At 28.6% G+C, this 13,879-nt stretch overlaps 3 protein-coding genes across 3 annotated transcripts; all 3 read right to left on the minus strand.

Annotated features, from left to right (window-relative positions):
- Positions 1–274: 274 nt before the first annotated feature.
- LOC130970732 (pathogenesis-related protein 1B-like) lies at positions 275–919 on the minus strand. The gene has a single exon (XM_057896900.1). It carries the CDS (start codon positions 877–879, stop codon positions 379–381), a length of 501 nt encoding a protein of 166 aa, XP_057752883.1. The 5' UTR covers positions 880–919; the 3' UTR covers positions 275–378.
- Positions 920–8,703: 7,784 nt separating this feature from the next.
- Positions 8,704–9,144, minus strand: LOC130965399 (pathogenesis-related protein 1B-like). The gene has a single exon (XM_057890164.1). The coding sequence runs from the start codon at positions 9,142–9,144 to the stop codon at positions 8,704–8,706; it is 441 nt and encodes a 146-aa protein (XP_057746147.1).
- A 2,564-nt stretch (positions 9,145–11,708) lies between these two features.
- On the minus strand, positions 11,709–13,822 carry LOC130969107 (alkane hydroxylase MAH1-like). The gene has a single exon (XM_057894695.1). It carries the CDS (start codon positions 13,311–13,313, stop codon positions 11,709–11,711), a length of 1,605 nt encoding a protein of 534 aa, XP_057750678.1. The 5' UTR covers positions 13,314–13,822.
- Positions 13,823–13,879: the final 57 nt, after the last annotated feature.

Raw genomic sequence — 13,879 nt, forward strand, 5'->3', positions numbered from 1 at the left:
AATTTTTTGTTTTATATTTAAATAAATAATAACTAATTCTCTGTTTTTAATCATTAAAATATTAATTTCGTAATATATTCTATCATATATTATACCGAAAATTGATAACACAACTAACGTTTTGATTTATTTTGCGATTATTCTACGTCTACACCAAAATCAGCCATCAAAGTAAGTTACAAGTATAAAATATATATATTGAAATATAAATACATATTAAAAAATAAATTAAACTACACATGTATTTATACATAAATATATTAATAACTAATTTTAGTAACTGATTTTAGTATACGAATAACATTTTTATTTATTTCGTAATAATAAAGGAGGATGGTGAGTCTTATTTAAATTTGGGAACTACTAATTAGTAATTAATTAGTAGGGGCGAGTACCTAAGATGTTGCCTCGAGGGTGATAGTAACAAATAACAAGAGTTCCACCATTAAGACAATTGGCTCTAGCACATCCTACATAAGTAGATGACTTGGAAACAACTTGAGTGTAGGTAACACAATTAGCAGGGTTACCACCAATGCAAGTGTTGGATCTGTAGTCGTAATTTTGTTTTTGTGCCACCCACCATGCCACAGCAAATGCTCCTGTAAAGCTTTTGGATGGACTACTCAAAGTGTTTTGACCGTACATAGGATGAGGGGATATAGATACCCCATCAAGGCAATCCACAATGTGTTTACTCAAAAACGTGTTGGCCTGTGATTCTAGCTCATTATCCCACAGCAGAGGATTAACCCCAACTTCTGCACGTGCAATATTGTGAGCTTCAAGATAGTCTTGTGGAGAGTTTTGTGCCAATAAGCATAATGGGATTACCGTTATAAAACTTGTTACTACCGCCACAATATGCAACCTCCCCATTCTCTTTGTTTCTTTCGTTATGTGTGTGATAATTGGTGCAAGTGTGTTTAGAGTTAGATAATATTGCAATAGATTTTGGATATATATATATATATAATTGACAATATTAAAATAGTTTTTTATTTTTAATACCTTCAATTAATATTTTTAAAACATTTGCTGGCAAAACTATTTGTGTATTGATATATCAAAGAATTGAGAAGGCAGTAACAAATGAAAGTAATTTAATAATGTATATATGTTAATTATTAGAGCAACGGAATGATGAAGTATAACCAATGAACCTTGACTTTTCATAACTTGAAGGATCAAAAAGGCCAGGCTTGTGAATGCCTCTTCCTCATCGTCATTATGATCAGTCTCATTTGTGTATTAATGAAAATTAATAATTGAACGAGTGAATTTCTGTAATCTTAGAATAAACTTCTACAACTAAATAAATACCACCTAACTAAATCTAACTAAGTTATTATCAAAACTTTTATATTATTATTATTATTATTATTATTATTATTATTATTATTATTATTTATCTCTGTTGTTACTGCGGCTCTTTCTTCTTCTTCTCTTTTTTCCTCACCTTTTTCTTTTATTATTATTTTCGTCATAACCACCACCACAATCTCTTTTGTCTTCTTTTCTAATTTAAATTTATTTTCTTCCTTCTTTTTTCTCATTGTTATCTTTTTCTTATACATATTATTGTTATCATTATCGTTATCGTTATCGCTGTTATAGTCGAATTTTTTCACTTTGTTTCTGATTTATTTCGCTGCGTTATCAACAAATTTTTTCACTTTATTTTTTTCTATCAAAATTTGTAAATCTGTAACTCAAGTCTTTATGAGATAAATTGTTAGTTCCACCACCTCATTTAGTTAGAAATTTTGGTGTTAGAGTAAACACATTTTGATATTATTTTTGTTTCTACAAGAATTTAATCCAATAAGTGTAAATCTACATTCATTCAACTAAATAAGATATTTCGATGTTATATTTTAAATTTTTATGTGTTATTTTATATATGAGATAAGTAGGGGTGAACGCGGATCTGTTCGGATATGACCAAAATTTCAATCTGATCCGCAATAAAATCATAGAATCAGATACAATATTCGCATTTTTTATGTTTGGATAAGATCCGATCCGATCTGATCCGCACTCGGATATCGGATATATATATGCAAAATACAAAAAATATTTTTGAAAGCTTATTTTTATTAAAAAATATCAATAAAATTCATTTTTTTATATTCTGTTAAATATGTTTACTCTTAAAATAATATTAAACATACTTTTCTTAATAATGAATAAAAATAATACAACATATATAATAATTATTAATTGAAATAAAATATAAAAAAATATTTACTTATTTATTTCTTTATTTTTGCATATACGCAGATATGCGGATACTTACACAAAATCTGCAATACGATCCTATTAGTGTGCGTATTGGATTCATATCCGCAATTTTCGGATCGAATTCGGATAAACACTTCGGATATGCGGATCGAATCCGATCTATGAACATCCCTAGAGATAAGCATTCAATTAATTGAATGTGTAGTAATTTTGAAAATATTTAATATTTTTGTGTGGTATTACTAAACTTCTAGTGTCAATTTTAAATCATTTTAGTACTATCTTGTTTTATTTTATAAAGTCTAGTAATCTTTTAGTATGGAATTTACTTTTTATATTCTGTATCATTATATTTAAATTTCGATGTCAATTTAAATAAATTTCGGTGCTATTTTTGTTTCTGACAAGAATTTAATCCAATAAGTGTGAATATACATTCATTTAGCTAAATAAGATTATACTACTATAATGTAGACATATTCATTTAAGTCTAATATGAGAAGTAATGCTTTTAAAAGAAGAAGTAAGAGCAACAGAAAAAAAAAAAGAAGAATAATAAGAAGCAAAAAAAATACAGCATTAAAAAAAGATATTTTTGTGTTTTCTAAGCAAAATTTCGGTATCAAAATTAAAAAATTTCTGTGTCATGTTTAAAAAATTTTGATGTTATTTTTCGATAAATTTTTCAAGCAAAATTTCGATGTTATTTTCAATAAATTCTGCATAATTCCTTCATCCTCCTTTTTCTTTTTTTTCATAATTCTTGTTTCACCATCTTAACAAGAACTTGTGTTACAGTTAAAAAATTTCAATGTAAAAAAATTGAAATTTTTTTGTATCACACTTAAAAAATTTTAGTATTATTTTCTAATAAATTTTGCATAACTCAAAACTCCTCCTCCTCTTCTTCTTCATCATTATCATGTTCTTTTTCTTCTTTTTCTTTTCTTGTTCATCTTCTCTTTGTTATTTTACTTTCTCATAATCCTTTTTAATTTATTCTCTTAACAAAAAAAAAAAACACATAATACTACAAAAGTACTTAAAAAAACCTCTCTATCCTCAAAAAAAAACACACACACATAATTCATGATCTTCTTGTTTTTTAAAATTGTTTTTAATTTTTTTACTTTTTCTCTATCCTTTTAACATCACAATTTTATCTATTCACTACCAGTTACTGCCTCCCGCCGTCCATAATGACCACCCCGAAACAACTTTATGTTGTGTGGTTGTCAAAACTACTTTTCATCATAAAATGACGCAATAATTATAAATTGATTGTGGAAAATATAAGTTAGAACTTAGAACCATGATATTATTAGTACTAATTGAGATCATTTTCACTTATTAAATGAAAAAGTATACCCACATATATAGATCATAGAACACAACGCCAAAAAGTGTTTGACAAATTAAACATACACAACCATATAGTTGCAAAACAAAAATAACCATAAAAAACTGCAATCCCAAGAACCGTATTACATAGTGCAACAAACTTATTTAGTAATTAAGGGATATGCAGCTGCGTTTAACTTGGATTATTATTTGGTAAATACTAATTAATCATCAATAGGGGTGACCATGGTTACCCGGAGGGTCATAGTAACACATAACAATGGTGCCTCCATTATTGTTACATTCGACTCTAGCACACCCTAAATAAATAGATGCCTTAGAAACCACCTGAGTATAGGTAAGACATTGAAGAGTACCATCAATGCAAGAGTTGGATTCGTAATCATAATTTTGTTTCTGTGCCACCCACCATGCCACAGCATCTTCTCCTGTAAGGGTTTTTGTCGGACCACGTGTAAGCATGTTCCGCGTAAAGGGACTAGCTTCGATATATTTGACCCGCATACAATCTTCAATGTGGTTACTCAAAAAGTTGTTAGCATGTGATTCTAACTCAGAATCCCACACTAGAGGTTTAACCCCAACTCTTGTACGTTCAACATTGTGAACTCTAAGATAGTCTTGTGGAAAGTTTTGAGCCAACAAATATAATGGAAGTATGCTTACAAAACTTGTTAGCACTGCCAGAATCGGCAACTTTCTCATTCTCTCTCCTTTTTTTCTTTTTTTTTTTGGTTATGTGATAATTGCAAAAGAGTGTTCGAATTCTTATATATATAGGTGTGTGTAGTAAGAGAAATTTTAGTGGACAAATTAAATGATTTCTTTTTAACAGTTAATATATTGGAACCACTAAAATAAAGATGTCAAAAATGTCTTTTTTTAAGATATTTTTTAAAAATTAAAATTTAACACATATAATTAATTAAACTGTATTATTTTTATTAAAATTACATCAGATAAGTCAGTTTAGTAAAAAAATTAATAAATTAAATTTTAAACTGGTATAAATTAATATTTTTAAAAAAAAATGACTATAATATTTCTATTATAAAAAATAACTAAAATATTCCTATAATATGTATATATATTAATTTTGAAAACTTTAAATCCTAACCTTATGACGACAACGAATAAAAGGGCTAGAATTCAGAATTTTTAAAATTATATATAATAAGAGTATTTTAGTCATTTTTTATAAAAAAATAATATTAATTTAGACTGATTTAAAATTTGATTCACTATTTTTCAGTCAAATAATTAATTTGTCTAACCTAACTTTAACAAAAAATAACACAATTTAATTAATTATATATATTAAATTTTAATTATTAAAAAATATTTAAAAAAAAACGTTTTACACATCTTTATTAAAATTTCTAATATATTAAGTTGTTGACATTTTATCAATTTTTACCTAAATACATCATACATGTATATATGAATCGGAATAATCAGTAGTTCAGTACACCCAGTATAAAATCTAGACATAGATTAATAAAGAGCGCATACATAAATTATTATATTTTATAACACTTCTATAGCCTATAGGGACGGGCTATTATGTTAATTACAAAACTACTGTTTAGCAGAGTTCAAATAATAATAATAATAATAATAATAATAATAATAATAATAATAATAATAAGAAAAAGTTTAGGAAACACTATTTTATTAAAATTTAGCCAACAGTTAATCAATAAAGAAAAAATGAATAATCTTACACTAATATATAAAATCTCACATCATTAAAAATATCAATAATGACTAATTAATAACTATAAATCACAAAACTTGATAATCGTCTATCACTTTAATAATAATAATACACAATATTTATTTTTAGATTAGTAAAAAAATGTTGTAAAGGCATTCATTAAGGAAAAAATATTATTGAAAAGTTTTAATTTAGTTATTCATAGAATTTAATTTTAATATGTGTAAAATAGTTATACAAAAATAATCAATATAAATTACGTATCGTTATATCAGCAAAAATAATTATATTTTACAATTAACGTATATATGAATAATTATTTAAATTAAAAGAATGAACATAATTGGACAACAATATAAAATAATTTATATGATTAATATATCATATTATTATCTATTAAATTTTTACTTTAAATATCTTTAGTATTAAATATTTTTAAGATTCTCGTTAGCAAGATTTTTATTCGTTCAATTATAACATAGTTGGGGTTCAGCTTACTTGAGAAAGTGTATTACTTAACCAAAGGATCAAGAAGGCAGCATACATCAAAAGTATTAGAAATTTTCTATTGTTATATTTTAAAATGTGTTTTTAGCGTACAAGTTAGTTAAATCTTTAAATAAATTATTATTTCTAACTAAAAAATTTGAATGATGACCCTTTTAATAATAAAATTTGTAAATTAACTTGAAGATTGAATTGGTTTGACTTTATATATAGAACGAACTACTTAAAACGAGTAGTTTGTTATGTAGTTTTGTATAATAATTACTATAGTCTTTGATACGTATAAAATAAATTTATATCTTTCATAGCTAGAAATATTTATTTATTATTTTATTTATTATTTAAAAAAAATTGTGAAAGAAAATATTAGAATAACATCTTCACAAACAAAACAAAGATAGAATTTATTATTATGTCTTTAACACGCATAACAGATGCATATGAGTTCAGGCTAGAATGGAAGGATTAATTGGAGCGACTTTAGCAAATAGAAACTCGGATGAAGATACACTAGAATCAGATGCGCGCTGTTAACATCATATCGATTGGTAGCAGTATCGTTACTAGTGGCCCACAAACATCACCGTCTTATACACTGTCTCATCAGAGCTACAAGAACGACGATGAAGACGAGTACTTACATCTTTAGTATTTAGCAGTAGCAGAGCCACGTTAGAAGAAAGGGGGACAATGATCCCTCTCAAATTAATAATTTATATGTATAAATCTTTAATTTTTTTAGTTTGACCACTATTTAATTTTTAATTTTTTTCTCTTCTTAACTTATATTTTTCATGTTGGCCCTCAAAAAAAAATTTTAGTTCCGTCCCTGCTATTTAGTGCTTTGTTTTATTGTTTCATTGTATTTATTTGATTTACTTGACTTTTAATTTATTTGAACATTTGATAATTTATTTATAAATAATAGGTTTCTATTATTTATAAATTGACCATTAGTTGTGTGAAAAATAAACTTAAATAAAAAACTAAAATTGACCATTTAATTAGTTCACAATTTAAAAAAAAAAATTGACATTACCGTCGAATTTACTAATGGAATAATCCGACGGTAATAGTGCAGGAAACAATTAATTGTGGCGCCAATATTACTACCGAAAAAATTCGCCGATAACCAAATAATTTTCGTGCAGGTAATCCGTCGTAGAATTCGATGGTAAATATTTACCGGCGAGATTTATAACGTACGATTCCTTTTGACGGTAAATCTGATGGTAACAATTTATTTTCCGACGGTAAATTTAACGACACTCTATATTTTTCTTGTATTGAGAACCTCCCAAAAGTATTCAAAATATAAATTATTCCATCTTTATAAAATACGAAATCTGAGAACAAATAAGCAGATATTAATTTCAAATAATACTTGTATGGTATTTCAAAACTATAACATAATAACCATCAACATTTTAACCACAATTACTACTTTCTGTGTCTTTTTTTATTAATTTCAATTTTTGAAAAAAATAATATTATAATATAATATTAAATCTTCTGTGATAAAAAAGTCTAGTTCTTCGAACCTTGTTAAATCTCAAAAGATAAAAATATCATAAGACAAATAAAAACAATATTGATACAAAATTTACACAAATAAAAAAAAATAAAAAAAACATATTAAAAATATAACCATTTTATATAACTTAAACTAACTTTTATAAGTCACACCAAAACCATTTCAACAATCATCACCTATCACCAAACCCCATACCAATTACCAAACATTCTTAAATCTTAAGTGGTTTCTTTTTGCCGTCTTTTTACCGTTTTTACTAGTTTATGAACTTGACGCATGTATATATATATGTTTTGTACTACTTTTCATCGTAAATTGACGCAATAATTATATATTGATTGTGGAACGTATATGTCACCGCCATGAAATTATTAGTATTAGTAGTAATTCAAGACTTTTTTTTATTAAAATTTAATTTTTTTACATTGTAAGTGTAATTTTACATATACATCTAATTATATAATATTATATCAATAAAAATAACTATTTCTTATATTAATTACGTGAATAATTTATCTAAAAAAAGACGTAATTGCACGACTATATATCAAAATTAAACTCTTCTAATTATTACATGAAAAAGCATACCAGCATATATAGAAATAGAACACAAGGCTTAACAAACATACACAACCATATAACTGTAAACCAAAATAACCATAAAAAACTGCAAGACCAACAACCGCAGTACAAGTGCAACAAACTTATATATATTATATCCATATTACATTAGATTAACACTCCAAATTAGTCTTTAAAAAAATTTAGTTGGACACATAGTCTTATTATAAATTTAAATTACCAAATCAATCATCAATTTTTTTTATTAAAAAAATAACCACACTTCATATCTTAGATAAAAAAGAAAATATAAATCATTCTTCATCATTATTTAATAAAAATACCAACTCTTATAATATTTTTTAAAAATTCTTAAATAATTCCATCCACGCATACCAACAATTTGATATAAGAATTAATTTGTTTAAGAAATAAAAATGTAATGTAAAGTCTAATTTGGTAATTAAATTTTATTAAAGATTAACTTAGAGTATTAGTCTTTAAGAATTAATTTGTTTAATAAATGACTATTTGTATCCATAAAACATAAAAACAAGGATATATGTATCCACACTAGATCCAAACAAAATTTGTATCTATGCAAAATGTCATGTGACAAAAGTATCCTACGTGGCAGTCTAACCCTCCAAAGATGGAGTACTTTTATCACACGGAAGACATCTTGTGTGTATACAAATTTAGTTTCGATATAATGTGAATACATATGTCAGTGTTTTCATCTTTTATGATACAAATTGTCATTTATTCTACTAATTAATCAATAGGGGCGTTGACCTGCAATAAGAGCAGGGTGATAGTAACACCCAACCAGAGTGTCTCCATTGATGCACTTGACTCTAGCACACCCTAAATGAGTAGATGCCTTGGAAACAACCTGAATGTAGGTAAGACATGTAGGGGTACCATCAATGCAAGAGTTGGATTTGTAGTCATAGTTTTGTCTCTGTTCCACCCATGATGCCACGGCATCTGCACCGGAAAAGCTTTCAAATGAGGAATCATATGATGCAAAGTTCCGGCCATAGAGAGTATACTGAATCTGTTCCACCCTCAAACAGTCTACAGTATGCCTATTCAAGAATTTGTTAGCATATGATTCTAACTCAGAGTCCCATACTAAAGGTTCAACTCCAACTATTGCACGTGCAGCATTATGAACTTTAAGATAGTTTGTGGAGAGTTTTGAGCCAACAAACATAATGGAAGTATGTTTACAAAACTTGTTATTACCACTGCCAAAACCGGCAACCTTCCCATTCTCTCTCCTTTCATTCTTTTTCTTTTTTTTTCTTTGGGATATGTGATTTGAATTCAGAAATATATAACCGTAGAAATTTTAGAGGGCAGATGATTTTTTTTTCTAATATTTAACTAATATAATAAGTTGCTGATATTTTTCAATTTTTGTACGCATATATCTATGAATCCATATAATTATTAATAACCAACGACCTTGACTCTTTCATTACTTGGAGGGTCAAAAAGGCTTTTGAACCACCGATTCATTAGTGAAATTAATAAGTAAAGGCAAGGGTCATAGCCTCATATATTTTACTACTTAACTTAAATGTAGTTAACCCTTTCAGCTCGATCGTTTTGCCATTCGCTTCTCTAATTATTATTATGAAAAAGTCTAGAGCCAGCAATTTTATTGAATTTTGACTAGCATGTAACTAGCAGAAAAATGTAAGTCATTGAATAAAATTTCACACCATTAAATCATTATTAATGACTATTTAATAGCTACTATTAATCACAAAAATTACTTGCTCTTAGCATTGCTCTATTATTATTATTTAGTCAATAAGTGTTTTACGGACAATTTTAAAATGTTAAATGTCGAAAACTTGTATTAAAAGGGTTTTGCACTTTTGCTAATTTATGCCCTAGGGTATAAATTGAACATATTATGAAAGAAAATATTTTATAAAAATTTCATCAAAAGTTAGATTAATTTTGATAAACAAATTATGATGATAAATATTTATTGAGTTTTTTTTTGTCAAAAATATTTATTGGGTTAAAAGTCCAATTATGGTTTAACATGTGTTTTAGTGATGGAGGCCCATTATTTATTTCTCGTCCAACAATATTGCCTGAGTATTCCTTTCATACTTCAATTCAATGCATAAGCCCAATGCCTTTCACAAGCACCGTTCAGCGAAAATATAAAAGAAGAAGGTTCTGCATTTGCAAAGTGATAAAGGAGCATTTTGTCTTCATTTTTAGAATAAAAGGATATTAACAACATAACAAAGACAGTTGGGGCTCTAGAAAAGAAACAAAACACAAGGACAATGTCACTACTACAAGGACATCAGAGGAACAACATTCAAAGAAAAGAAAGAGCAAAATGAAACAGGCAAAAGCAACAAAACAATACAAGGACAACAGAATAGTGAAACTTTTTTATAAAGAACAGAAGTGGTGGAGCAGCTCCTCAACAAACTGAGTTAGTGGAGAAGAATGAAAAAAACATTGTATGCCAATGGAGATAGCTTCAACAGACAGATGGTATAAGAAATTAGAAGAGGCAATAAAAAAGAATAGGTAGATCAATATGTATCTATAAATCTGGCCTCACTTCACCATTGGAGAACAAGAAAAAGAGAGCAAAATTTAAGAGCATCATCTCAACATACTTGAGTTGAATTCTTTTTCTTCTACTTGTGCTTCATTTTTGATTTTCATTGTTATGTTTATCTAATGTCATTTTTCTGTAATTGAGAAAAAAGCTAATAATGTGAGTAAAACAAAAAAAAAAGTCATGAGAGAAAAGATTAGAGAGATGCATGAAAAAAGTCAAATGAATTGTTTCTATGTAATTTGGTTTTAGTGAACTAGAATTAGTTCTACTTGCCAAGTTGGAAGAGCACTTGGTGGTGTGTTGAATCTGTTTGGATTTCCCTTTTAAGTTGGGACAACACTTGAAAAGTTGAGTTTTGGTGAAGAAAGCTTAGTGGTAGATACTAGATAAATTAAATTATAATTCATTAGTATTGGTGATTGTAATCTGGTTGATTATAGTGAAAATTCTACCATAGTTGTGGTGGAGACTGGACGTAGGTTTCATGACACTTGAAAATTAAACCAGGATATATGCTGGCATCTATCTCTTCTTTTTTTCTTTCTTTCTATTTAAGTATGAGACAAACACAAAAAATATCCTGCATATTTAACTTTCACAAAAACAGAACCTAATAAGTTTTATTCTGAGCTAACTTGATTCAACCCCGGCCCCTTCTCAAGTTCTAGCAGTTATATAAAAAACATTAAAAATTTTTATTATTATATTTTAAAATGTATTTTTAGCGTACAAGTTAATTAAATTCTTAAAGAAATTATTATTTTTAACTGAAAAAATTTGAATGATGACATATTTAATAATGAAATTTGTAAATTAATTTGAAGATTGAATTGGTTTGATATATAAAACGAACTACTTAAAACGAGTAATTTGTTATGTAGTTTTGTGTAACTACTATAGTCTTTGATGGGTATAAAATGAATTTATATCTTTCATAGTTATAAATATTTATTTATTTATTAAAACATTAGAATTACATCTTCACAAAGAAAGATAGAATTTATTATTATGTCTTTAGCTATATTTCAAGATAAGAAATCACACGGTTAAACTTAAAAATAAATAAATAAATAAATCAAACAATGCATAATTTATCAAAGAAGTTCATAGCAATCACAAATGAAAACAATAAAATAAATCATATGAAGCCCCATGCATGCTTCCATTTCCATCCATCAAATGCTTCTTTTAGTAACATTGACCTTCAAGCCATGTTTCATGTGAAGGACAACAGAAACACTTGGACAAACATCATGGCCTTCCACCACCTGAAACTGAAAGTTCCACAGCAAAGCAATGGCAATGATCTTCATCTGAATGAAGCTTATACTTTTTCCCAAACAACTTCTTGGGCCTGCATTAAAAGCTATGAACTTGTATGATGGTATGTGTATATTGATTCCTTTTTCTGAAACCCACCTTTCTGGCTTGAATTCCAAGCAATCTTTTCCCCATGTTTGTTCCATTCTTCCCATTGAGTAGAGAGAGTAATAGATCATAGTATTTGGACTAACACAATCTCCACTAGGAAGTATATCAGATTTGATGGCACATTTGTGCTCAAATGGCACTGGAGGGAAGAGCCTCAGAGTTTCACATAGAGCTCCATGCAGGTAAACTAGCTTGTTAAGATCTTCCACCCCTGAAGCAAGCCAATTCTCATCATTGGTTCTCAACTTTTCTTTGATTTCTTCAAGGATCTTAGCTTCAACAAGAGGATGAGTTGAAACAAGCCAAAAGAACCAACTAAGACAGGCACTGATTGTGTCTCTGCCTGCTGCAAGGAGATTAATCGCCATGTCTTTTAGAAACTTGTCGTTTATTTGTCCGATTCCTCGTTCCTCCACAAGAGCTTTTAGCATATCAAAGTTTGATTCATCATCTTTCGCGCAATTGATTCCGCTTTGCTCTTCATTTCTTGATGATATACATTGGTGCAAGAATTGGTCAACAATTTGTTGGGATTCATTGGAGTTCTTCTCTTGTCCAATTCGGAGCCGTTTTTGTAGCTTCCACAAACACCTTGGGACAATGTGTCTGTAGAAGATTGTATCTTCCATTTTGTTGAAAGCTTTCTCAAAAGCAACCTCTTGGAATTCAGTGGGATTGTTGGGAAGGCATTTAGGATCGAATCCCAACACTATGGAGCATATGCTGTCAAAGGTTAACCTCTGAAACATGTCTTGCAAGTCCACAACAGTTCCTGATTCTGAAGCATGATTGAGAAGTGGAATCAAGCAACTCTCCAGCTTCTTATGACTAACTTTTTGAACAACATTCTTAAAGACGTTTTGTCTGAACAATAATTGCAGTATATCTCTATTGTACTTCCATTTATGGGAGTCAGAATTGAATATTCCGTCTCCCAAAATCTCAAAAATCTCGTGGAACTCAGAACCTTTGCCATAGTTGCCAAAGTTCTTGCTTGTAATGTGGTGCACGTTCATAGGATCACTGGTGAGGACAAAGTTAATGTTTGTGAGCCAAGGTCCTCTAAACTTAAAAGTACCTCCATGGTGTTTCAAGACTGAGGTAAGGTGATCATGGATATTGGGCAAATTACACAAAATCCCTGGTAGCATACAAATTAAGGGCCAATATGTGAGGGGGGTATTTCTATTGCACCTCCAAAGATGGATGAAAAAGAATAAGAGAATGGCTACAAATACAATAACAAACTCAAGCAAGCTCATCATCTTGGTGGCCTTGAGAGCTTGTGTTTCAAGTTGTGTCTGAGATACATGAATGGTGGATTTTCTGATGAATATATATAGGTACATTATTCTGTAAATGAGGATAACGCTGAGAATAAATGTAAATTCATTAGAGTTCTATTAAACCCCCAACAGTTTGCACCTGAACTACAAAACCAATGTATACCACCCCATTTACCTAAATAGCGTTTAGGAGTAACAATCAAGCGTACCAAACAAATTTAATCCCTCACTAAAATAAAAAAAATAACCCAATGCTCTTTAGGATTATTAAAGGTACCAAACCATTGCACATACCTACACTGCCGTACAAATAATAAACTGGTGTATTAAAGTGCTCATTCGGATGAGAGTAATAAATTGCTCTCCAGAACAATAGAACTGATGTATACCGTAGAATACCTGAAGTGCACTTTGGGCCAGAGTATTAAACCAATATACATATAACTTGGACCATCAAAACTCCTAACTAGAATTTAATGTGCACTCTCAATCAGCCCATCCCTCGTGAAAGATAAGTTAGAAGTTAACCATTAGGCGCCAAGACACTCACTACATTTACACATTAAAACACAACCATTGGATCATCTAATTTTCACTTTAGGAGTATATTTGCATTTGCTTGTAGCATA

Source organism: Arachis stenosperma, chromosome 3 (assembly GCF_014773155.1).
Source record: "Arachis stenosperma cultivar V10309 chromosome 3, arast.V10309.gnm1.PFL2, whole genome shotgun sequence".
Taxonomy (NCBI): Eukaryota; Viridiplantae; Streptophyta; class Magnoliopsida; order Fabales; family Fabaceae; genus Arachis; species Arachis stenosperma.

Excerpts from the sequence above, each read along its gene's own strand:
- LOC130970732 (XM_057896900.1), bottom strand. The coding sequence starts at position 879 with ATGGGGAGGTTGCATATTGTGGCGGTAGTAACAAGTTTTATAACGGTA.
- LOC130965399 (XM_057890164.1), bottom strand. The coding sequence starts at position 9,144 with ATGTTTGTTGGCTCAAAACTCTCCACAAACTATCTTAAAGTTCATAAT.
- LOC130969107 (XM_057894695.1), bottom strand. The coding sequence starts at position 13,313 with ATGTACCTATATATATTCATCAGAAAATCCACCATTCATGTATCTCAG.